Raw genomic sequence first — 27797 nt, forward strand, 5'->3', positions numbered from 1 at the left:
GCATCATGTGGTGACTGGTCCTAGAAATTATCTGTCCTTTGAGCTCGCTTTTTCCGATACAAAGAATATCTGCTGTACAGGCAAGGCAACAGACCACAATAGAATGTAGAAATGTTGATTTGTTTTAGCTTGGATTCGCAAGAGTAAGATTCGATTTTGGGGAAAAGGTGATTAAGAATAGCCAAACAAACAGCAGACTCGCAATCACATATTCATCCCTATCAGCACGCTACTTAATGTACCCTACAAAGCAGGAATAATGGTGGCCAAAAACCTTTTGGCTCTGCAAAGATCCAGAGATGACTTTGTCACACAATGGGTCCTGACAGTCATCCAAACGATCCCAGAGTTCTGCCACCATGTGTGTAGCAGTTATGGCAGACTACCAAGGGCAGGTCTGTTTGTGTCCCTAAAAGGCTGGGACAAAACCCCCAAATTGTTAAGAAGGAAACCAGACACGTGGATATTTTCAAAGGACTTTGGCTTTGCTGAATACCTGAATTTCAGCACTGAAGACGCTAGTGGATTGTCTTTTGGAAGGTTTTACCACCACAGTCACTCCACAAATGGTGTTAGAGCAACCTCTGCGTCTATTAAGGGCAAATATGAATTTGCTAGAGCAACCTATGCATCCATTAAGGGCACATATAAGTATGAAAGATATTTGCACCGCTGCTTGGCAGAAATTGTGAGTCTGGATTCATGGTGGGCAGACAATCTGACGACCAAATTCTAAAAAATGCTATACGAACATTCAGCCATCTTCAACTGTTGGTATATACACCAGCAAGTCTGCACCCCCAAAGATAATTCTGTCAACAGCATCTCTAACTCAGAGGGTGCAGAGTTAGCAGATATTCTGAGTGGAAACCTGAGGCTCCACTGAGTAATGTGGAGTTACTGGTTAATTTAGTAATTCAGGATATGAGTCATCCTTCATTCCTCATTCCTCCCTGCAATTATACCAGATTTTTTGCAGTTTTGAGCAGACAAATACTCTCTGGCAAACAAGAAAGGTCCACAGAGTGCCTAAGCACCTCATAATTTACAGTGGGGCCAGTAACATGTTACTGACTCTATAAGAATTTCCTGGTCATGAGGCTGATACTGTTATATTTACTCATCAAACAGGAAACACAGAGTAGTATGACAATTGAGATGTTATGTTATACTAGTTATGTTATGTTATGCAAATCTGTAAAGCACACTATCATGTAGGACGGTATCCTGGCACTAAGCAGGTGCGAGTCCAAGCACACATAGAACTTAATCGCACTACTCAAAAATCCAGGTCTTCAGCATCTTGTGGAATTCAAGAAGTGAGGAGAAGGCTCTTATGTGTAGCTGCAGGTCATCCCATGATTTAAGAGAGATGTAGGAGAAAACTCCCCTACAGGGTCTGGGTTTCTGTATGCATGGGATTTGGGCAAGTAGGTGCCTGGATGAGCAGACGTGTCTATAAGGTTTGTGGAAGCAGATGCGATTGTTGAGATATCCTGGGCCAGTGTTTTATCAAACTGAAAGGGAAAGTGTAGTGAGGCGTTTCAATTGTGCACATTTGTGGATATGGAGCCGGTGGAGCTTCGTGATGTGTGGTGTGATTGCGGCATGGGAAGTTGAGAGTGATTCTGGCTTCCAAGTTCTGTATGGTCTGTAGCCTTCTGGAGAGCTTTTTGTTAACCTCGGCTTTGAGGGTGTCTCAATATTCCAGCTTGCTTGTGACCAGGTCATGCATGACGGTTTTATGCACGATGATTGGTAGCCATTTGAAAATCTTCCTCAGCATCTTCAGGGTATAGAAACATGAGGTAGTGATGGCACTGACTTGAGTGTTCATGTTGAGTTTGCTGTCATTGATGATCCTGAGGTTCTTGGCGTGGGTGCTGGATGGCATGGGGGGGTGTGGGTCCAAGCTCTGCTGGCCACCATATTGAGTCCCACAGTGTCATGATTTCAGTCATGTCTGTGCAAGCTTTAGATAGTTGGTCTTCATCAAGTGGCATTTTCAGTCATGCAAGCATTTAACTTAATCCAGGTAACGGGTGTCTTGTCTGTGAGGGAGAGAATGAGTTGTGTGCCATTGGCATAGGAGAGGACGTTGATATAGTGAGAGCAGATAATGCTGGCTAGAGGGATCATGTATGCGTTGAAGAATGTCAGGCTTAGAGAGGTTTCTTGCGCAACTCGCAGATGATGTCGCAAGCATCTGAGATGTATGATGTCAAACTGACGGACTAGGGCCTTGAAGTCAAGAAGGAGCAGATCCATCGGAGCCTATGTAATGGGATTCTGATGCTGTCTAGACATTGGATGAGAATGGGGTGAGAAACTGTGCCAAATGCTTTGGAGAGGACCAGGAGGATGAGGGCCGCTATGTCTCCTTGGTCCACAGTGATTTGGATGGCATCCATGGCGGTGATGAGGGTAATTCTGTGCTGGGATCGGGTCTGAAACAGACTGAGTGGTGTTGAGGAGTTGGTGATTATGGAGGTATTCAGTGAGGCGTCTGTTGATGAGTTTGTCTAGACTTTGGCCTGGAATGGCAGCAGGGTGATCAGTCTGTAGTCGGTGAGCATTGAAGGGTCCGCAGACAGTTTCTTCTGTAATGGGAGGACATATGTGTGTTTCCAAGCATCTGGGGAAGGTTGCGAAAAGAGTGGAGGCATTCAGAATGGGTGTGAGTATGATGCTGATGGCTTGCAGTCCTCTGGAATAGGTGTGGTGGGGGAAGGGGTGCAATGGGGACCCCAGAATAGATGGACTTCATGATGAACGTGGTTTCCTATGGAGTGATGATGGGCCATGCAGTTAGCATTGTTTTTTTGGAAAAGATCTAGTGTGGCAGAAAGTACAAAAAAGCGTAGAAATCTGTGCAAGTTTCACAGAACAGGTGTAGGAAGAGGTTACAACGGTGTAAATATTATTTATTTTGGGAAAATATATGTAAAAAAGAATACAAATTAGTGAGATTTTTATTTTCCAAGCTCTAAATGTGTTTATCAAATGCAAATGTGTGCAACAAGTGTAAGCATAGTTGGGAAAACAGGAAGGAAATGTTAGTCACAAATAAATACCCTGAGATTATTCAGAGATAATACTTAGATCTGCATACCTCACAACGTATTGTATTTGCAGTCATGTGATTTAACGGTTTCGCACTCTCATACAGCCTTTAAATTATGACCTTGCACAACATATATTAAACTACATTTTCAAAGTATAAGATCACCCTTTCGCTATTTCTTTGTATTCGACATTAATGAGTTCAAATGCTTTATTAAATAAGGCTAACGTGGCATGAATAACCATTCACATCATTACCCTTGTTTTGATGAAAAAATGAAAATACATATTTTTCTAAAAATGTTGATAAAACTTACTTAACATAAAAGGGGGTTGTAATGTACACGTTCACATTTTTCTTACATCGCCACCACTAAACAAACATAGGCTACATAAAATCAACACGGTTAACTGTGTTTGTCTAGTTCACCATAAAACGTTAATAAAGTCATTAGATCTTACCTTTCTTGATTGGCTGCCTGTTTGAAAACGCAATTGGAGTCACAAGAAATTTAGTTTCAGCTATAGGTACCCAGTGGTGCAGAATTTTAACTGTCCAGACTCCAGGACGTAGGGGCAAGTTTAGAGGCGGCTTGTAATGAGTGTATTCAGCACTGGATTCAATCAGAATGTCATAAGTGGCTGCAATTACATTAATTGGATCAACCCAGATCATAGTGACAGTTACGTTAGGACCCTTTCCCCATTTCTGCATCCCAATTGGCTCATCCATTGGTCCAATGAGACCTCCAAAATTCCGAAATAATCTTTCTTTAGCATCCCAGTCACTTCCAATCTGAAAAAGAGAAGAACATTTCATGTCAACACATCAAGTGATGTAATATATTCAAAGAGAGAGCATGAGAATGTGCTTGACAAGATGGGGTAAAAGTTAATATACAATACATTTTTTACTCGTTGACCTTAAACTTCACTTGTGAAAGCGGAATATTAATTTTAGGTACATACATTGATCCAGAGAACATTCCTCTTTTCTACCTATGCCTATATCAAACCACAAACGATGCTAAGTCTGTGGACGGAGCTCTAGTTTTAGAGACGTGTGCACTTCTTTTCACACAACAAACTCAGAACCACAACATATACAGTTCACGATAAGACCCAGTACAAATAGATGGTGGGGATTAAAGAAAATGTGCTAACGTTTTTGAGAGTGGCTTTACCTAAATTGATACACTGAGCATAAATGCGAAGAGTGATGAGTTCAGCATATTGATAACACATTGTAACATGCCGGCAGGCAGCAGAGAGGCAGTCGGGCCTCAGTTCCCCTCCTCAACAATAGGGGGCAGATAAGCTACCCTGAATGAATATGGTCTGCTGGTTGCTGCTCTATGTGTCAGTGGGCATAGTAACACAGGACTGTCACATATTCGACTGGAACATACTATGTTGTTACAATGTGTGCCTCCGGTCCCAGGGAAGCGGCCTAAGGGGCTCAGGGGTTCGTCTTGGCTCTTTGCCTCCATTAAAGAGCAGAATGTGTCGACCACCCTAAACTCTTCCATGAGGGAGAAGCAGTCAAACCGCAGCATGTTAAGTAACATGCTGTTCACTGGAAAAGCAAGTATGCCCTCATTTGTCTAAGGAGTGACATAATGCAGATGTACCAATGCCCCTTCATAAACAGGATGGCACACAAGCTCCACCATGACATTTGGCATAATAGAAGAAGAAGGATGACCCCTTGTGAATAAAATGTGTGCTTTGCACACTAAACTTTCTTATATTAGAGGTTGCACTGGATTGTGTGCCTTGTACAAATCACGTACCTAAGAGTGTTTTTAGCCTAATATTGAAATAACTTGATAAGCTCCTGTGTACAGACACCGAGTTCCAGAATCGCACTGCTGCGACGGAGATAGCTCCCCCCATGTTTTTCAGGTACTTCAGGATGTCCTTTTAATTGCTGAATTCCCTAACATGTATTTTCTTTTGACCCACTCTTCACATTACATTAACCAAACGTCATATTCAAAGTTTCAGGACTGAAGAAGTTTAAGTCACTTTCACTGGAAAATGCAATTCAGGCTCGGAGATAGTGCAATGGCGAGTAGTGATCTACTGCTTCCCGGAAGTCTCTGGAAAACTAAGGACGGCAGATCAATCGTAGTTCCACCTCAGACCAGAGCACGGTTTAGGGAATATGGGAAATCGAGCAAGCATCATCTTCTCTTGAAAATACTGATAGGGAATGTTGTCTCTGCAATTGCCACCGAGGGCACGTGGTCTCTACTGCTCCTGTACCAGCCTGCGTTGCACACCAGTTCTTCAGGGGTTATTCACCAGCATTTATCCAGTGCTTGATTTGTAAACGAATAAGAGGCAGGGTACAAAGTTTTGCTCAGAAGACCATGGCTTGTGCTACAGAATGTGAGGGGTTCCCAATACCAAAGCAGTCTAGTCTTGATTCCACCTTGTGCCTCTTTACTTCATCACCAGACACTCCCCGAGTGTTTACCTTTCTCTTGGAGGTTATTTTTCATTGCTTTTTTCTCTCTTTTATCTCTCTTTGTTACTGTTTTACTGTCTTTCTCTTCCTCCTCTTCCCTCTTTTCTCTCTCTTGGTCTGGGTCACAGTCCGATGAGTATAAAATAAGGGATGGTCCCTAAAAGTGAGTACAAGCGAGCCCCACCTACAACCACCAGCTCAAATTAAGCACAACATGTATCTTACTCAGTACATCAGAAACAGGTCCTTATGACGCGATATTCACAAAACAGCTCTGTCATATCACAAAATATTCGGAGCAGTTCTAAAACCCCTTTTAAAATGATTTTTTATACAAAGCGGCAGATTTTCAGGAACCATGTGTCCTGTCCTGCCCACCTCTTTACATATCCTAGATTGCTTACCTAAGCAAGAGCTCGACCAATGTTTTCCCTGTGAACCTCTAAATGGCCCCTACACAATCTAACATGACCATTATAGGAAACGTATCCGTATGTCGGTTTCAGCCTGACAGTGACAGCGCTAAATATCGCCCCTGTTTCTCATTAACAAAGCAGCTGTTTCACAAGCCCTAAATATTTATTCGACCTTTCATGCTCGAGCTACTTGTGTACTTGAGCGAGCAGCTTCGTGGTCACCTTTAACTCAATAGAGGATAAGCTAACATTTGAGAAATAATGTCTCTTTATTGTTTGCTCTATATTGAGCTGCGCAAAGGTGCTCGTATTCGCACTGACTGGAATAGAATACATTAACACTTATTTTATGGTATTCCTATATATTCCATAGCCATACTTTTCAGGTTAATGTTTGGGTGAACCCTCTGTATGACCATGAGAGATGTTTTTTAGAGGTTTCCAAGAATGGTCCATTTTTTAATATTGATTAGTATGAGCTGACACATTTTCGTTTCCTTGGGAAATGTGTTTCAAATGCTAAATTCATTTCTGTGAGGCCCTCCAGTCGAAAATGAAGCTACATCTGAGTATAAACCTTCAATATGTCTGACAGTTAGATTTCTGAGTGTAATGCTATAACTGTAACCATACTAGAACTTATATACTAACTTTTATGTCATTCTTTGCACATTAAAACGTTCATTCAGCGTTTTTCTCTTTGTTTTACTACCGATGTATGTACATATTTTAACTTCGTTTGTTTGCAAACTTTAATAATATATATTTTACAGATATGATGGAGGTCGTACTTTTTCTCCACTCTGTTCATCCTTTCCTACAGTGGTAATAGCCGATTTTGAAATATATAGGCACAAATAGAAGTCGATTTTTCCTTAAATGAGCAAGCAGTGTGAGCAAGTCTTAAGGCAGATTTATCAAGACTTTGCAATGGGGCAATGTCACAATAAGTGACGCAAACCATTGAAAAGTCTTGATAAAATGATTACTTTCTGGCTCAAACCTTTTCAGGACCGGAAATTTGTCTTAAAATAATGTCAATTCCGCTTTGTACTACTTTGCATTACTTTATCTCAAGGGGGCATCCCCTGAGTGGCCCATGGGCACCCCTCTAAAGCCACACACAGTTTTTTACACTTTGCTCTAAATACTAATATTTGTAGGCAGGTCTTTCCACCAAAAATATTAAAAATAGGAGACAAGTGTTTTTTCCTCTACACTTTTCAAACTTTGCATGTGTGCTGCATTGTACAGTGCACATATAAAGTGTGAAAAGTTATAAAATATGTCTAGCATAGGACATCGTACTAGGGTGTCTTTGCAATACAAAACCTATGCAATGGTGCAAAGGTATGTGCTTGGAGCTCGATGGTCTAATTGTGCACCAGTGGCAGGGAAGAGGGATGCAGCGCCATATCTTAATAGATGGGGTACTTTTTGCTCTCTCCCTAGTATGTAAAGCAGTGCAACATTGCATTTAGTATTAGTAATTCTGCTCCTCAGAGTCTAGTGTTTTGCATGTGTGGGTAAGAAACAATTAAAAACGAAGCGACATGATGCACCATCACATTTTATCGTGATGTAGAATTTTGGCGACTACAGTGTGGTACCTTTCCAGTTAGGGGACTACCCACACTTCCAGAACTTACATTTTAGTTTTTCTACCATTTTCTAATACATATATTTCTTCCTGTTGGTTATTTATGATTTTCCATCTCCCATCTTTCTAAGTATGAATTGTCTTTATGTCACTCTTGTTCAATCATGATGGGGGAGTGGAAACCCTTCCTCAACTCTCCATACTCTTTGCCTGTGATCTAAGAGAACCAAGTTTTCTGAGTCTGTCTTCAAGGCTGTGCTGGATAAAAAATCCAATTCAGACCACAACGTAAAACAAAAAATTAAATCCAATCCAAAAGGAAGGCAACGGCATTGATGCAGCTTCTACAATTTTGAATAAAGTAATTTAATTCACAGTCATCTCTCTAATCTCTTCAAGAAACTAAATCCTTACTTTGCACTTTTTTTAGGTTTCACCTTCACACGCATGCTTGTGTGCTGTGCTTCTGAAATTTTTTGCTCATAAAAAAACTTAAAAGGGGCTAAGAAACCACTCCTTACTTACCTGAACTTGCTATTGGCTTGGTCCAATGTTACTCTAATTTACTTGTTTCGGATTGGCCAGCACGTCATCTGCATGTTGTCTGCTTCACTTCCTGCTCTCCTCTTTGCTATCCATGACGTTGTGTTGCCTCGGGACCAAATATTCCTTCTGGTCACTTGCCATTGGACACTCCTCTGGCTACGACGCTGAAGGTACTTATTTTTACTTTTTGCATGCTGTTTTGATTCTTCGCTGCTGCCATCCTTCTGGTTAGACACATGCAGTCTTCTTTCTTTGTTGCAGTCTTTTTTCTTTTTCGATGCATGCCGTCTACTTTCTTCACCACATGCCGTCTTCTTTCTTCTTTTCCTCTGGCTATGACATTGAAGGTACTTTTTTTTTCTGTTCTGCATGCCATCTTCTTTCTTCACTGCTGTCTTCTTTCTTAGCTGTCTTCTTTCTTTGCTGCTGTCTTCTTTCTTCACAGCCATCTTGTTTATTCTTTCCCACATGCCGTCTTCTTTCTTCGCCGCATGCCGTCTTCTTTCTTCACTGCATGCCTTCTTCTTTCTTCGCCGCATGCCATCTTCTTTCTTCGCTGCATGCCTTTTTCTTTCTTCGCTGCATGCCGTCTTCTTTCTTCACTGCATGCCTTCTTCTTTCTTCGCTGCATGCTGTCTTCTTTCTTTGCTTCATACCATCTTTTTTCTTCGCTTCCTCTGGCTACAATGCTGAAGGTACTTCTTTTTTCTTTCTGCATGCTGTCTTCTTCCTTCGCTGCTATCTTCTTTTTTCGCTGCCGTCTTTGTTCTTTGCTGTTTTCTTTCTTTGCTACTGTCTTCTTTCTTCTTCACCGCATGCCGACCAGACTTTGTTCATAATATGGGGCCTTATCATAGCTCTTCTTTTTTTATCCTAGATATTTTCTGGTATTTTTCCATAGTCTGCCAATACTCCCATTTTATTTTGGACATCAGGTTTATGTTCTGTTTCAATAAGTCCTATAATCCTTACAAAGATCTTAAAAGTGTTTCTTTAATTAGTTTCTACTTAAATATCATGCAATAATGTCATCCTTTCAATTTCCTCATTTTCCTAAAACAGACACTTCCTTCTGTGTCCCGTCTGATTCTTCTAATCTTTTTAAATTTCAAATACATGTATATGAGGCTCATATTTTCAAAATCTTTGTTTGCTTCTCTTAACAGTTCCAAATGTCATTAGGCCAAAACACTAGCTTCAAAAAGAGGTCCCAAATTGCACACCAATGTTTCCCAACCAGTCTTTAGTATTAAGAAGTATTAGGTTGCACCACATATCCATATTGCTAAGGCAGGTCATTCTGTGACCCCTGCACATAGAGATTTTACAAACAAACATGGGTCAGTTCACAAAATCTTTTTCGCAAAAGGTCGGTGTGCAATTTGCAGCACATCAGGCCCTAAGTTTCCCAACTGTCAAATAATCAAATAGAGCAGACGGTGATCCCTTGGACTATTGCCTACCCCACAGGCTACTGATGTCTTTTTTTAAAGGGAAAGGAGTCCAAAAGGAACATCTTCCCTTTTGCAACTTAGGCCCATGTTTAAAAAAATGATGCAAGGTGGCAGGGATTTGTTGTATTTACAGCAATACGATGAATTCCTGTACTTTTCTCTGCACTGGCACACAGTTGGCTGCCTAGCACCACCGCAGGCATTCTTGAACTATGGCGAAAAGGTGCCTGCATTGCAGGTTTGATTGTTTATGTGCAGGAAGGGAATCCTTCCTGCACATAAACAATCATTAATAGCGTTTTCCTCTTTCTTTGTGTGCTGCAGAATTTAGTGCACATAAAAAGAGCAAAAAAAACAGAGGAGAAATAAAGTTATTTCTTCTTGTTGCACCACGTTTACCCCACCCCTGGGCTGGCGAGGGAATCTGACGCATTCCCAGCCTTATACATTTTGGGTGTGTCAGATTCCATGGGTGTTGTGATGGAACACCCACAGCAACACCAATGAAATGCCCCTTTCAAGCACGGTTATGCGTGGAAGGGCTCCATATTTACAAGGCCATGAAAAGCCATGCAAGGTGGCTTTAAGTGGCCTTGTAAATATGTGCGGACATACTGCGCTGCCAGAGCGTCACAAAAGTGATACTCCGGCGGCATGATTATGCACTAGGGACATAGTAAATATGCCCCTCAGTTTCTACCTCTTTTGAAGTGTTGATAAGTGATCTGTGACATACCATGCTAAATCATAGTTAGCAAGGGGTGCTCCTTTCAAGCACCTTCTTAAAGGCAAATTGGTATGGGTCGATAAACCCATTTTAAAAGCCCAAAATGCTTTTACGACTTGTAAAGTGAATGCAATACATACCAAAAATCCATTTTTCGACTGCAAACCATGTGATTGTGCAACCCACAGGGCCTGCATATGTAAAATGGCTTTGTATCTGTGGCCCTTTATACCTCAGCCCATCTGCTGTGGCATTCACTACAGACCTCTAATTACAATATCTTATATATACTTTGCTTAGTATATGCTTTGTATAAAAAGCTGCGTGAAGCCGTTTTAAAATGTATTCAGTCACTTGTCCTTTAACAGCCCATTCAATGACTGTTAAATGTGTAGAACTTGATAGGGTGTTGCAGTTTACAGATCGTGATAGAAAGTATCCAGGTTTCAAAAGATGTACTATTGAAACACTTCAGAACATTTATTTGCCCAGCGTGTTCTAGCCTTCTACATCACCTATTATTGGGAAGGAGCTTTTATTTCCTTCCATACTGGCATCTTTTGATCCCTGAGAGATGTCACATCATGTCCGTGTGGTGGGTTCTCTGTAAATATAGGGTAATTATTGTAAAGAATCGAGCCTTAGCACTCTATATTCTGACCTTTCTGTGTTAAATTCATTTGCGTCTGTGCTAAATTTCTGTAAGAGCCTTAAACTCTTAACTACATCATTCACAAATAGCATGATGTGCCTTAGATTTAAAAGAGTCAGTCCAGTTTGATTACTCAAATGCCTGTTCCTGCGTTACTTCCCCTCAAGAACTGGGCAGGCACATCATCATGGGTCTACGCACCTCTTTCGTGCAGTCTGTGCCCTTTAAGCTAGCATAGTCCATCTCGTTTTTCTCTGCCAGTGGTCCAGTATGCTATCAGGCCAGGTCTGCAAGCAGCATGTATATTAGAGGTGTCAGGAAAAGAAAACCTAAATGCAGAGATACTTGTGCCAAGCAATTTATAAAATAGTCAATGAATATGAAAACGCTTCAGAGTACTTCTTCAGTACTACAACAGGGACAAGAGTGACACAATCTTATCCCATAGACTTAGCAGTCAGTACTGCCCTCCCTCAGAGCCAGGCTGGTACAAACTCCACCACCCTATCCTTTGATCGTGACTGCAATAAAGATTCCTAATAAACCTCGAATTTACGTGACAATGACACTTCCTCCCCCATTGCAGGAAGTCTGGTAAACAGACAATATTTAATCTTTTTCAGGTTTGACCAGCATCACACAAACAATTTTCCGGTCAAAACAGTGATGCGTGAATTTTAATTACTTTTGCTTCGCTCAATACAAATTAGACCATTAGAACTCCACAATGCAGCCTAATTGCCTGCAGCACATTTGGATTTTATTGATTTCAGCAGAAAAAAGGAGTTGCCGACAGTAAGATCCCTGGACCAGGTGCTCCATTCCCACCCACAACTAAAGCCTGTGAAGAGTTCAGTGGAAATTAACCTCCCTTGTTCTGCTTTAGTTTCAGGTTCGTGAGGGGATGATGGAAGGTCAGGTTTAATGGAGCTAATTACGGCAGTGACAAAGGGATGCATTACTTAATGGAGCTATTAAAAGTCGTGCATATGATGGGAAAGTAACTGACTGTCCCTCTTGGTATACATTAAAACTCTAAAACAAAAGAAGTGACAACTAATTTCTGTATAAGCGTTGGAAAATGCAGCCATTTTAATGTTAGCTTTTTCTCACCAAGAAAATAGAATTTAACAATATTACCATTTTGTGTGGAACTACTACCCAGCAATCCCTTCTCCCTTGTGTTCTTCTTGTACTATGTAATGTAATGCCAATTAACAATTTCCACCGTTTTTCTATCAGGTATTTTTTCGTTTCTATACAGTACAAAAGCCAAAAGTCTTCACCCTCCCTACTCCATGTAAGTTATTTTATTTCAAACTTTTATTACCGTGTGTAAGCAGAGTAAACTTGATATGTGTGTGTATGCATATTTATTTGAATGTCCATTTTTCTGATTATTGGTCTATGTAAGGGCTAATGAAAAGACACAGAACATATTTTCATTTAATACATATTTTATGTGTGGTATATACTGCCTGATGGTATCCAAACAATCGTATGCAGGTTGTTTTTCTACAATCAGCAAACACTTAAGTTAATGGAACTGTTTCGGTGCTTAAGGTCCCACTACAAATCACTTTCACTTCTCTGACACTGAAGGTCTAACTTCTCCTACAGTGAAGGTCAATGGGCAGGTCTCATTAAATTAGAGTACAGAAGATAGTTCTAAGGATAAATTATATTTTGCTGCAGTAGCAAGATATTTAAAATGTGTGCCTTTTGACTCCACTACCAAAAATAATCTTATGATGCATTTAATAAGATCTAGAGTTCCTGGGGTGTTAACAGTATCTCTTGATTAAGTACATTACAAATTCCTGTACATATCATTCAATGCACGTGACAAAGTCCTCCATATAGCTATACCAACCCCTTTGTACATTTAAAAGATACAGATTTACAGGAATAACCAGGTCCCATGTGAACACTAATTCCTGGTACACGTTTCCCCATAGATTTTAAAGAATCCTAAATTATTTGATACTTTAAAGGAATATTGCCCTATGTTATGGATGGTAACACAATATCTCTTTAATATTCAGATAGCCTTCTCGCTCTACCAGGATACCTCATGGGAACAATTTGGGACTAGTTACTAGAAAGAAGAGATTCTCTGTTTTCCAGCAATAGTTTCAGGGTGCATGTCAATACAAAGAAAGGAATCATAGAGACTCAGATTCACACTCCTCACCTGGTGCAGCCTAACCAATCAGTGGTAAACGTTTTCAGTTATATCATCATCCAAAGGTGAATATGAAAGGTCCTTGGAGACCAGAAATCAAAAGAAATTCAAAAGTTGGCCTTAACAGTTGCAGACCCTTATCGGAATGCCTTTCATCCCTCACCCTTCAAAGATGAAACAGTGATCTTTGACCAAGCTTGCTGTCTAGTACTCGAGTGTTTAAATTAGAGTTCAAATTACCGACAACTCAAGTATATATAAATATAGATGATTATGTATCAATGACAGTGGTGTTTTCTACTGAGTAGCTCTAAGTGATGGTGACACTAAAACTGATTTTCACTTGGCATTCCAATGAATAGTACCCACAATCATTGATACCCGCCTATCTACAGTTTTATATTGTTAAAACTGCTCTCCTTGATACATGCTCGAAATGACTAGGAGTAAAAGAGCTATTGCTCATCCATACACTGCAATACACAATGTACTTATTCAATTTTTTCTGTAGCTCTACCCAAGACCCAATCAGTGACATAGCAAAATAACAGATTACATCAGAAGAACTTAAATAGGTATACACAGTTTACATCAGAAACCAGATTCATATGTGGCACAGCAAAATGTCAGCAACACAGGACTCAAACCTGAATTACGTAGTTGACATGATGTCAGCATGATTTTAGAAATGAGTCACGTGTAAACGTCCTAGAAAGCCCATGGCTTGGTATATCAGTTTGCTTAAAGAATACATGGCCACTATGTATTGGAATGATTAAGGCAAGAACAAAGAGAGAATAATAAGAATGAGAGCAGTCTAGTTTGCATCCACCTAGGGAGGCAATAGGTACATCCTGTAGAGTCCTGGTGGGTTACTTTATTGCCCTATACAAGGCAACATATTTCTTGAATTTAGAATTATATGGTTTGCTGTTATGACACTGGAAGACCGGAGCATCCAGTCATCCAGTCTGCCCCATACATTGAGTTGTACCTGTCACTCTGGCCTTTTTAAGGTGACCCCAAAACACCCACATTGCTTGCTGCTGGGCACGAACAGGGATGATTTTGTGTTCTGAATCCTCCACTCATTCCTCCTTCCTTTGCCTATAAATTAGGAACTACACCTGTGATAGACATCTTGATTCATCCACCACTTTCTGACAATTCATCGCTTCTTCCCATTAATGCCTTTAAAACAAAATCTGGTTGACATCCCTGTAGCACCCCCCCCTCAATAGCCTCATACTTTTCACGTATTGTGATAGTGGGTACTTGACAACCTAATCCACATTCATCTGGTCTTTCCACACATCCCTCTGCCGGAGTAATCCTATCTACTCTTTAAAAACAGCACCATGCTCCCTTTCACCAGTTCTCATTAGTTTGGCAAGACCTAGGTGGGAATAGGGAAAAACTAGGGACAATAAAATTCCCCTGTAATAAATAACAACAGTGAAACACACATTCTTCATTACTCATAATGAATAAGAGAGATTTGATCCCTTATTCATGTTATCAGTTTTCATGCCAGATACAACAAATTAACGGGCATTTAAACAGCCAGTCATTTAGTGATCGAGTGTGATGTGTCCTCAACAGTGGAGAATAGCTCACTTTTTCCAAGCATGTCTGTAATACAAACATCACCTTCCTCTCAGTGATATTTAGAAACAGATGTCCTGAAAGCAAAGGCAATATTTAAAGCTCTTAAAGCGCTTAGGACATTGTTATACCCTTGTGGGTAAAACACTTTCTGTGTATTCTTTTATGCACTTTGGTAAGCCAAGAATGAGGAGAAAGAAAAATTAAAAAGCCATGGTGGATGTCTTACTTTTAATTCTCCAAGGCTCAAAAACAAACCGTAGTATCCCATTCTTAGAGACCACCATTGGCTCCCTCTTAGAGTCAGAAATAACATCAAAATTACTTCTAGCAACCACAATGATCAACATCTGCTCCTACCCATCAATCTGAAAGACTAGCTTTCTACCACACCATGAAAGAGACATTAGAGGAAAATCTGGTCTAATACTGGACCCCCCAAAAGAAGAAAAAAAACCTTAAACTTCAAACCAATCCTTTCCTTGCCAAGCTTCAATTCTCCGGAACATTTTAGCTGAAGGTTTGAACCACAACCCAAAATGACGATTCTTCTGACACAAAACCTCTATTCAGCGATTTACTTTAACAGTGCTTTCCAACTGTAACCAAACTAAGGACCTTATTTAGAATTTGACAAATGGATTCTTCTGTGACAAACGTGATGGATACCCTGTCTGTCGTAATACGATTTCCATAGGATATTATGGAATCTTAATATTATGGCTGGGATATCCGTCACATTTGTGCACATTATGTGCAAGGAGTGTAAGAAACAATGGGGGAAGGAATAACATTACTTTTGAAGAAAATATAAAAATCTAGGGAGGGCCATAATTTTCAATAAGGCTACACATCCCATTATAGTGAGCGAAAATGTGGCCCAGCCCTCAATGTCCTTTCTGGTTCTGTCTACCAGGAGAGCCACGTTGAGTTCACACCTGAGATTGACGTCGTGAGTGATCATTAGACCTAAATAATTGAAATGATTTGTGGCTACCATTAACTGAGGAATAGTTGCTGTGCTAGATGTACCTCCTATCAGTAGCATAAACACTGATTGGTCCCAGTTGACCATGAGGGCCGAAGCCTCGCTATAAACCTGCACAATCTGAAACACCCTGGGGACAGAGCATTCAGGTCACTGACAAAAAGCAACAAATCATTGGCGTAGAGGGAACTTAGATTGTCAGTATTAGTGTTTATCATGTATATTCATGCAGGTGTTAATGCTTAGAACATGTGCATTTGAACTTTGGTCCCTTTTTTCTCCATGAGAAAAGTACTTTTGCCATACATGTTCACGAATTTTGCAGTTCTTACCTCCCAATTCCCAGCACTGGTGAAATCAGGATTCTGTTCCCGGGGCTGCACCGATTCAGAAGAGGTCTGTAAATTTGTTTTCTCAATCTACTAGACATATATTAACTCGAAAAGCCCTAAGTTAGTACATGGGCTACAGGTAGCAGAGCTGAGAAGCACAGGGCAGTAATGGTCTTTTCATGTTCCCGAAGACGGCTGTCAGCAGCACCTGGGCTAACTCAGCGTGTTTTGTTGAGCTAATGTATTTACTGTAGACGGAAACAGAAAAGTTCAGGCATTTTCTGCATTGATGCACCACACAGAATGACTACATGATACACCCCCCACCCCAGGACAGATTCTAAACTGTCATCGACGATCATATGTGGATTGTGAACATGCCTTACAAAGGTTTGTGAAGACCCACCAATTAATATTTAACAACATTCAAGGCATCACGGGTGTGCACAGAATTATCTTTGGGCCATGCTGATTAAATACTGCTTGTGACTAAATCTCTGAATATTACATTTATATAAAACAAACCATCTGAGACCATCAGCTCAACGTTGGTACATCCATGGGTTTGTGAGTCTGGTCCACGATGATTGTGATGAGTCCAGCAAGTGTTTCATTCTTTGTAAACAGGCACTGTTTTACTTTCACATGCATGTGAGCCTTCCAAGTAAAGAAGAGTGTCCTTGGTTTACAGAATGGAAAGCACAGGCAAATGAAACCCACGTGATCACACGAATGATCTCCTCCACGATAATTTATCTTTGCATGAAATTGCACTTCAGACTAGAGACACATTGATAAACAGCCAGCACCAACCCCACATTCATCTCTTTAATGGGACGTTAATGTCTGGTGTTTGCCATGTATACTAACAGTCTGAATCATATATGGTTCTCTCCTAATTAAACAACAAAGGTGCCCATTACTTTTGTGAGGCACAATGATTGGAAATTAAATTGCTCAAGGCGTTCTTTTTGTTTTCAATGAAAGTTGTGGTTTTCAATTTGCTTATGTGCACTTGCACCTTTCCTTGGACATTCCCAGTTCAATTTATTTTATGCTTCACTGAGCTAGTGTCGCCTCTATTAGGAAGGAGTGTACATAGACATGGTTTATAGAAAAGACACAGAAAAGGAGCAGAGGTGGTTGTCAGGAGCAATTCTGCGGGGCTTTTTTGGGGGATGTTTATATTGCACTGTTTGCGGGGCATTGCAGTGCAGTGTTATTGCACTTTTTCATTGTGCATTTTTAATGGCAGTTGTTTTGTCCCACCGCAACATCATCACTTCCCCGCTCCATTGTTGATAGTGGGCTGGGCAAAATTTTCCTCACACTCCTGCTTCTACTTAAACATGCTGAAAGCATGGAAACACAGTGGAGCGTAAGGAGCAACTTTTGCACTCTTAATTCTTGTACAATTAAAAATAAACTTTAAAAACTTGATTTTTTTATTTTATTACTTGGAAGTGGCGTGAGACTGTTTTGGAGGACTTTTGTATTGCATTGTTTGCAGAGCCTTGCAATGCAGTGTTATTACAACTTATTATGTTGTATTTTTTAATGGTGGTGGTTTAGTCCCACCGTGATACCATTGCTTCCCCCACTCCAATGTTGGTAGTGGGCCGGGCGGCATTTTCCTCACGCTCCTGCTTCTATTTAAACATGCTGAAAGCGTGGATGGGCAGCAGAGTGTAAGGAGCTATTTTCGCTCTCTTAATTCTTTTACAATTTAAAGAATCATTGAAAACTTGTGCTTTTCATTTCATTACTAAGGTGTGGTGTGAGGCTGTTTTAGTGGGACTTTTGTATTGCACAGGGCAGTGCGGTATTATTGCACTTTTTCATTGTGCATTTTTAATGGGGGAGGTTTTGTCCCACCACAATGCCACTGCTTCCCCGCTCCAGTGGTGGTAGTGGATGAGGTGGCATTTTCCTCACACTCCTGCTTCTACCTATACGTGCTAAAAGCGTGGATGTACAGCAGAGTGTATGGAGCAATTTTCGCTCTCTTAGGGACTGATTTAGAGATTGGCGGATTGGGTTACTCCATCACAAGCGTGACAGATGTCCCTTCTGCTGTATTACAATGCCATTATATCCTATGGACATATGGCAGACAGGATATCCGTCATGTTTGTGACGGATAACCCATCCGTCAAACTCTAAATCAGGCCCTTAATTTTTTTACAATATTAAAAAAACTTTTAAAACTTGCTATTTTTATTTTATTAGTGGGGAGTGGTCCAAGGATGTTTTTTTTTTGGGGGGGGGGGAGGTTTGCATTGCAGTGTTTGCAGGGCACTGCAGAACAGTTTTATTGCACTTTTTCACTGTGTATTTTTAATGGTGGCAATTTAGTCCCCTCGCAATGCCATTGTTTCCCCGCTCCAGTGTGGGAGTGGGTGGGGCAGCATTTTCCTCATCCTCCTGCTTCTTTGTTGAAAGTGCGGAAACAGAGTAGGTGCACCGCTGGTGCACCAATGGAACTCCATTCCCATCAAAGGATTTGTGTCGGATCCCCCCCCACCAAACGTATAGGACCTATTAGAAACACTTCTTATTATTGTGCACTGCCTTCAAAAGCATGCTGTTCTTGAAAAAGACCTCTTCTTTGATTAGAGGACAGATTTGCTTATTATTGCTGAAACTTTGTTATTAACTCATTCTAAACCATTTAATGAAATTAACATTCCTTCTGGCTTATGATTCAGAACCTTGATCGCACCAATGGGAGAGGAGGATCTATTGCAATCATTTACATGCAGGCACATACCTTTTCTACTTTTTAGGCAGCTTACTTACTGGATACAGAAGCATTATCTTTCTGTATTTCACTCAATGCTTAGCAGTCTGTGGGTTGCATTTTGATCTATAGTCTTCTACTACCAGCGGGCCCCCTCTTGAAATCCCTCAATGAGGAAGCCTCTCATGTATTTTGGACTTCTCTCACTGTATTGAACTAGGCGATTTCAACAATCACTTGAACTGACCCTCTGATAACAATATGATTACTCTAAAAGATATGATGTCCCCACTAGGCCGCACGCAATCTAATCTATCTCCAAATCCACTTACATTGAAGGTCATACAATCAACTTAGTATTCTCTAATTAAAGTTTGGGTTATTTGACCATCTTCCACTAACATGGACTGACCTCTATATGATTCATTTTACTTGGCATACCTTCTTATGTGGAAGTTGAGACGATCACCCTGATCCAGGCCAAACTAGACCTTATTCTAAGAAAACTTAGAGCAGCTTTCTGAGTGCCCTGGAAAACACATTGCAAATCTTAAGGGATGAATTCACACGCACAAGAAGTTGATCATTTGATTTGTACCTGGGTGGAAAAAGTGGTCTCCCTTCCTGGATGTATACCAGGCAGAAATAAGATCTCTAGTCCCTGGTTCAACAATAGCTTAAAACGGGAGGAAAAATATGTAAAAAGGCAGAAAGAGCCTGGCGTAAAAATTCTAGCATTGAGGATAGAGCCAAGTCCAAAAAGGCACTTAAGAACTGCTGTGCTCTGATTGATTTCACAAAAAGAGAATTCTACAAAGGTAGGACTGAAAGGCCAGAAAACAAACCAAGAGAATATTTCAAAATGGTAAAACAATTCTCAGATCTGGTTGCTTACAACAGAGGCAAGGTTTCTTCAGCCAATTCGGCCAAGTGGTGTGAACAAATGGCCTCTTGTTTTCATAATAAAATACAGGAAATTCAGAAAAGCTTAACCATATCAGGATTTTCAGGAGAAAGTTTATTGATTTCAGCTATGATCCCAAATATTAAGCCCAGCTGTCTTTCCTCCTTTAACTTGATCTCTGTGGAAGGCTCTAGAGTGGCCATTTTAAAACTAAAGCCAGTCTTCCCCTCTGATCTATGCCCTCCTTTTAGTCTAGCTCTAGGAGGTGGTGTCATTAACCCACTAAGGAATTCCCAGCTAAATTTCTAATTGGCAACTGCCATAGTTCCTTCTGGGTGGAAACATACCACAATTCCACCCCTCCTTAATAAACTGAATGCAGACTCCAATATCCTAGGCAATTACAGGCCGATAATCATTGCTGCCAGGTCTATCAATACTTGTGGAAACGTTTGTCAATTGGCAGCTGTCTAGCTATATTAAATCAAATGCCCCACTACAGTACACTGAGTTCAGGCCAAAATTAAGTACAGAGACCACTTTTCTGGAAGTCTCTGAACTCATTAAAAACACTCTAGATGCCTGAGGAAAGTCAGGCCTGGTATTGCTAGACCTGTCAGCTGCTTTTGAGATGGTTCCTAATTCCAGGCTGCTCGCCCGCTATTATGAAATAGACACCAAAGGTACCTCATGGTAGTGGATGAAACCTTTCATTGAAGATAGATATCAGGAAGTCTGGCTGCCCCCTACTCGTCAGGCAGCAGTGCATTAGGAGTGCCACAGGGCTCGGTGTTTAGCCCCACAATGTTTCACATTTACTTGACCCCACTTGTGGCATTGGTCAAGTCTTTCAGGACCAAGATAATCTCCTGTACTGGTGTCGCACAGCTTGTCTTTTCCTTTAAAAAAGTGAGCTAATGGCCCTGGATGCCATTAAACCTTGTCTATCTGCAGTTATTGATTGAATGAATATCAACCAACTTAAGTGTAAGACCAATAAGACAGAGGTTCACAGTTTTGGACATAACTTCGACTTAAACCTGCAAGTTCATTGGCCAGATGGGGCCTCTCTGTCCATCCTGCAAGTTGATGTAGTAAAAAACTTTAGAGTTAAGATCGGTAAACATATGACCTTGCACAACCAAATCAACATACTAGTTGCCACGTGTTTGGTCTTATTCGCACAGCAAAAACCTTCTAATATTTCCTCTCTGTGCCCATGAGGATACTGGTGATCCTGGCCTTGATTATGTCCAGGCTGGGTTACGCCAACGTACTTTATGCAGGTCTCCCAAAATACTTGGTGAGGGAATTCCAAACTGGCCAAAATGCGAAAGTTCGTCTTGTGAATAATCTCCCATAACAGGCTCATATCTCTGTGCATTTGAGGAACCTGCGTTGGATCCCTGTGAGTAAGTGTATCTCATTCCAAACCCTTCTTCTAATGCACAGAGCAATGAACCATACCAGTCTGGGCAGTGGCAGAAAGGCTTCTAAAGAAATTAGGGAAACTCCCTTCAATATTTGCTGGGGCTTCATCAGTCCCACCAGTAGTAACCAAATGTGAACCTTTCCCAGAGATGACAGTAAGGGCCTGATTTCAATATCGGCAGATGGAGAAGTGTCTATCAGGATGGTGGAGGACATTACCTCCACCAACCCAAAGGTACTTCGCCCGCCAGAATTAGAGATGACTTCCAGCCATGTGGTCATCTCTGTGTATTGAAAGGAACCAATGTCATGATGGTTCCTTTCAATGTAGTAAAAGATTGGTGTATGGCTGCCATGTGTTTTTTTACTGCCATACACCAAAGTAAAATAAAGAAGACTCCTACTATGGATTTCATTATTATTTATTTCCTGTTCTGCACCACCAGTTATTTCCTGGCAATGATGGTCAGGGAAAAAAGCCATTACACTATCAACCCTAATGGGATGAATGGTGTAATGTCCTTCCTCATGTGGCCCCTATGCTGTCAGGCAGTCAGAGGCAGTATTCTCATGACAGAGGCAACAGTGGTCCTATTGATGGAATGCTTTCAGTCCACTCATCTGTAAATGAAGTAAGCAGAATGAGGGTTTGAAGAGCAGGGTAGTCCGTTGTCAAACTCTTAATCGCCCCCCTCAGTTTTGTTTATGCACGGTCTTTATGAAGTACAGATGGCATGCACAACTGGTCTATACATCTTTTTTTAGCTTACTCTTATGCAGTGTCATAATTTAAAAGACAATCCAGATGACTTATAATGTGAAGAAACAACCTTAACTTTCACCTGCAGATTGATCTACATCATGGACTGAAGAGCCTGCATTAGACTATGCATAGCAGAGTGGGCATACTTAACAGTTTGATATTAATTCTCACCTCCGAGAACTGCAGCCTTCCAAAGTCACTTTGTGGACTTGCAATCTTGAACACTTTCTTCGGCATGACCCATGTTTCAAGTGTCTCCAGCTTACTCACAGCTAGGTTGGTGGCATGATGCTTGATTAAAAATCCCTGGAAGTGATCAGCAAGGAAGTAAAGGTGCACTGACACTGGATGTCCCATGGGATAGTACCTGGAGAGGATACACGGTGCACTATTCAGGTTACAATGACCTCTGGAAACTTAGAAAATCTCTGAATTGTCATTGTTTATGTGGAAGTTTATACAACGTGTTTTGTATACACTTCCTACCCAACTTCTATGCACTGCAAATAACCAACATGGCATCACCCAGTTTATGGTACTCAGTTTAACAACCTGTGGAAATACTTGTGGGAAGACAGAGATGATGTTGCTCGGATTAAAATACATGACCTGGTGACCATCATTTTCAGAAGTGGCAAACATTCAACCCATTGAACAACACCCTCCAGCTTTATTGATGATATATACATAGAAATATGAAATGCGTCAATAATTATATTGTCTCACAATTAGCAATAGTACTTTGATTAATTTTATATTTGGATTGATACATTTCTTTGCGCCTTTAAATTTCATTCAATGATAAATAGAATCAATTATCACAAAGCAGAGCCAATAGTAGCACCAAGGAGCCAGATGTACAAATAACTAAATGCAAACTATTGGTTGTATACTGCAATGAGTATTCTTGTGACCATTAAAGTGTTTTAAGAATTAACCTATGCTATGTACTTATTAGTCAGATCTTTAATACCTGTATTGTAGTGGATCAGAATCTGACCCCCAAAATGAATATTAATGATGTAGGTTGCAAATTGTGACACTACGATTACAGGTAATCACAGGGATGCTGCCCTGCAGGGGTCAGCAACCAGCCATGCCTGTATTTAGTTTTATTAGACAAACATTTTATTAAATTGCATCTCATTTCCTTGAAGGAAAAGAGACTATGTTTAAAAAGAAAAAAAGAAAAATGGTTTATTTTTACTCCCAAGGTGAGCCCTTACCTTTTGTAAATGCATTACCATCTCCCTTGAGGTTTGGTACAGTTTCAATGTTTTGGTACCAGGTTGCAGGTACAAAACATTGATATATAAATTAGTGATTTGATATTTGAAAGGTACACCTACAACACATCCCTTCCAGATACCGAATTAGTACCATTCAGAGTCCCATTTTATGAGTCGGAAAAACTTTTGAAGATAAGAAAATCTTGCAAAAAGAATATTTTGGTCGGATCAACTCCTCATTTGAGTGATGAGAGATATCTAGACATTATACTCCTCTGCTAAGGCACACAGAATAGGCTTATTTAATTGTTTAGACAGAAAATGGTCTAGTAAGAACTAATGAAGTGATACAAACGGTATTATAAATATAACGTTCCAGTGATTTCAGTGATATCCTACTTTAAAAGAAAATATAAATATAAATATGTACATAATTCGACAGGAACATAAATCATTCATATGTAAAATAAAATGTAGTTAATTTACACACATGAACTTGTAGGAGTCTCAGGGAAGCATTACACATATTTAAGTTGTAGGTGATCTAAGCATTCAACCTTTGGTGCTATGTACATTCGGCGGCTAGTACCTAGATCCAGGTTTTGCAGTCTAGAAATTCCTTAAGCAGGGTCCAGGGCTGTCTTTCAAGGTTGAGCATCACTCTAAGGTGACTGCAATTCCTCTCCCATCGGTCACTCCCACAGTAGTGCAAATGATACATAACCTCATAAGGCTTCCTTCTCTGCCTATTGTAGGTGTTGCTGCAAGGAGGTGCTTATGCTTTAATGACAACATGCACTGGGCCCTCAAGCACATCCTGATTGATGCAAAACCTGTCTCCATACAAATCAGACAACACCCCTTTCTGAATTCAACGGCACTTGAATAAAGTACACACATTCTTTTTGATAGTTGGGATGCCAAACTACATACTTCACAGTTTTCAGTGTTGAATCTTCCAACTTTGCTAAACTTCTGAATGTGACAATTTTTCTGCAAAAAGCAAGAGAACCTTCCAAATAAAACTGAAATGTAACTAGGTGAAAAGTACCCTCCAAAGTGCACAAACACAAGTTGTCACATGTTTAGGTCGAGCGTGCAAGCGATCTGACGTGTTGTAATCTATCTCTGGGCTTTTCATCACTATCACTCATTCATTGGCTTGCCTTTCAAAAATCCGTTGTTACCATTGGTAAGTGCTTTATATTTGTTCCTCCTTGTGGCAGTTTTGTTACTGCCCTTGCCATCGACCCTGTTACATGGATAATTGTACGTTTGCGGATACGTTTGAGCGCAAGTAAACTTATTTTTACTTTTGTGTCTCTCCATCGCACTCCGTGATGGCCGTGGCACTTTGAATCACCTTGCTTATGTCAACTGTTTTACTTCTCATTTTCAATTTGTGTGGCAAGAAAAGTCCAGTTAGGAATTTACAATGCTAATAGCTCTAACTCGAGCAAAGGTGAGACCCATTATATTGCAATTGCTTGTTAGTAACTTCTGATCTGTTTAAGCTTGTAACAAAATTGTTTACAATTAACTTGTATTAATGGCGAATAGGACATCCGCCACGTTTGTGATGGACACATTTTTGATGGAGTATTCTGTTTACCAAACTCTATAAAAGGCCACAGGAGTTTAGGATTCACTCGTTCATGTTGTGTCCTCAAGTCACATGTGTACGCATTGTCCCAAACCTCCGATAATACTTTCCTCAAAAATATAAACCGCACTGCCGTGTAGTCAGTCAAAGCATACTTTCCTGGTTTACTTCTAATTCCCCTTTCAGTGGCTGGATGTGTATGATTAATATGATTATTGAATTGGTACAATGCGTTTATTATTGATCAAACTGTGTGCACATATAAATCAGGACATGCAATCTATAGTAAATATAAACCCTAAGGTGTAGAATCTATCACGCTTGAGTGCTGAAAGCAGAGCTTCATCTTATGAAGAAAATGAAAACAGCACTGAAATGCTGAAAGCACGTAGAACACAAACAAGGCTGCCACTGTTGGACTTTGCAAAGATAAAGCAAAAACAGCAGTAAAGCCAATGTAAGCAACAGCCTAACTGCTGTTCTGAGTGCGAAGACCTCCTGTTCTTTATTTGTGTTGAAACAAATATTTATTCATGAAATAGTAAATCATTTTTGGCAGTAGATGGTATGCTCTTTTTATAGGGTCACAAACTAGTAAATACTGGAAAGGAAAATGTTTCTCGAGTCCTTGAATGATGGTTGCCCAGAACAGTAAATTCTCTGTAGCCATGGAGAAGCAGATTTGAGGAGTACCAAATTATAGTTATCAATATAATACCTCTATAAAAGACTGGAAGAAGGAGTTCTGCAACACGATAGATGTTATGATGGATAGTAAAAAGAAAAAATACAACAGCACCGAGACACACCCGTTTTTAACGAGGGACGGCAAGGCTCAAATGAAGAATTGATAGGATTTAGAGAGAGATGTTAGGAATAAGAGATGTTGATGTAAATTGACCTAATAATTTTTCCACAGCTGTTCTCTCTCACTGACATAATCTGACTTACATGGGCTATTCCTACATGTATGTTATATAATTTAGGCAACCTAACCTGAATTTAGTCTTCTGAATTCACTTATCTTTTCCTTTCATGCATATATTTGTTCTCATCTAGAATTTATCAAAGCCTTATTCTTCATGAAAACAATGTTCTCTTAATTTCTATGCAAGCTGCAAGCTTCTTGAAGAGCCTAGACTGAACAGGCGAGTTTCGCAAATCCAGTCAATGGGACTAGGGTAATGGTAGCACATACGTTGAGTATTGAGTCTTGGAAAAATCTAATACGCCTGAGACTAATATAAGCAGTTTTCCTTGTAAAGAAAACACTTGAAGAAAACAAATTGCCAAAACAATGGTTAGCAGCAAAATATAAACAGTGCAACTCAGTAGTCCCTCTTTAATAAGGGAAAAAGTTTGAAGTTTTACCACTAAGTGGGATGCCCAGATGTGCACATCCCATGCACACTGTGTCACTGGAACCAAGCTATACCTGGCTAATGAGCAGAAATGGGCCGAAACCGGTTTTAGGTTCATTCTGTTTTCCTGTTCAGGGAGGACCTGGCCTGGCAGTTCAGGTTCCACTGTTCCCATTGGAAAAGGGTCAGGACTGATTTGCATATGGCTGGGTCCAAAATGAGGTGGCATGTTGTGCAAAATAACAATGGACTGGGATGCAGCACCGAGTAATTATCAGTGGTTGAGATTCATTCAAATATTCCATGCATCAATATTTTGGATACTATAGATAACTTTATTAGGCATGACATTTCCTCATAATCCATACTTTGCAGGGTGGGGGGGTCCTGATTCATGGGCCCTTGGTATGGTCAGGACAGTAATAAGACAAGAGAACAAAATGAGAATGAATTAACACTGAAAGGCACCCAACACATACTTAACATGCACATGTCAGTAAAATAGAGGGAGGTTTAACAGCTTAATCAGACAAAGGAAGGTAGGACTCCCTGTCTGTTGGAAAGTGCCCATTTTGCACAGTTATCCCCAAACCGTTTGCCTCCAACTATTTTTGACCGTGTGCTTCATTTTGTTTGTGCTAGCTTTAAGACTCTGGCACTTTACTACTGCTGACCAGTGCTAAAGTGCAAGTGGTCCCTGTCTAAATTGTATTGGTGATTGGTTTATCCATGGCTGGCATATTTGATTTACTAGTATGTCCCTAGTATAGTGCACCATTTATGCCCAGGGCCTGTAAATCAAATACTACTAGTGGGCAGGCAGCACTGATAGTGCCAATGATTTTAAAAGGTAGGACATGTACTGGTGTGTTGTGTTTTACCTGTCCTAATAGTGAAATACTGGTAAATTCGGTTTTCACTATCTCTCCCATAGAGTAACATGGGGATTGTCTTAAAACGTATTTAAAGTGTAATTTCCCATTGGGAGCACATATGGCAATATGGAGATATACCGTTTGGGGTCTCTGAACTCACATTTAAAAATACATCTTTTGCTGAAATTGGTTTTTATCTTTTAAGTTTGAAAATGCCACTTTTAGAAAGTGGGCATTTCTTTTTTGTAACCATTCTGTGCCTATGCCTGACTGTGGAATACACATCTGAGTCAGGATGACAGTTGGACTGTTTGTGAATTCACTCTAGACAGTCACACAAAGGGAGCTGAGGTGTGCCCTGCATATCCTGATGATTCTTCCGGACCTAGAATGGTGGGAGGAGCTGACACGTGCCCTAGAATAGGGCTGTGCCTTGCACACAGCAGTCTCCAACCTCCTGGAGTGTGTCTGGGTCCAGGGCAGGAAAGGCAGGGTCTTGAATACTACAGAGACTTTTCTTTGAAGTTTGCCTTCTTCAAAGGAAGAAATGGGTATAGGTGCTAAACCTCTGATCCCACAAATTTAAAATCCTTTTGGACTGAGACCATTCTGCCAGGAAGAAGAGCTGGATGCTGTAGGAGGGACTGACACTCTGCCTGTTGCTTTGCAAAGCAGCCAGTACACTACTACCCATCGCCAGGCCAGAATCGACCGCTGGGCCACTGATAGCCACTTTCGACTTGGCGGTGGAGGCCAGACCTCTGGTGGGATAATGATCCCATTTCCACCAGGGATTTCCTGGCGGAAAGCATACAGGTGACAGGAATTCTTACCCAGACCTCAAGCTCCT

The 27797-nt window shown here is 40.5% G+C and overlaps 1 protein-coding gene across 1 annotated transcript in view; it reads right to left on the reverse strand.

The window, feature by feature from the left end:
- XYLT1 (xylosyltransferase 1) overlaps nucleotides 1–27797 on the reverse strand; it is a 644618-nt gene that overhangs the window by 25315 nt on the left and 591506 nt on the right. Inside the window, exons 9-10 of the mRNA XM_069210190.1 lie at nucleotides 22051–22246; nucleotides 3526–3859 (exon numbers count right to left, since the gene is read on the reverse strand). Of these exons, the coding sequence (XP_069066291.1) occupies nucleotides 3526–3859; nucleotides 22051–22246 (530 nt within the window). The remainder of the gene's footprint in view (nucleotides 1–3525; nucleotides 3860–22050; nucleotides 22247–27797) is intronic.

This window comes from Pleurodeles waltl, chromosome 10 (assembly GCF_031143425.1).
Source record: "Pleurodeles waltl isolate 20211129_DDA chromosome 10, aPleWal1.hap1.20221129, whole genome shotgun sequence".
NCBI classification, from domain to species: Eukaryota; Metazoa; Chordata; class Amphibia; order Caudata; family Salamandridae; genus Pleurodeles; species Pleurodeles waltl.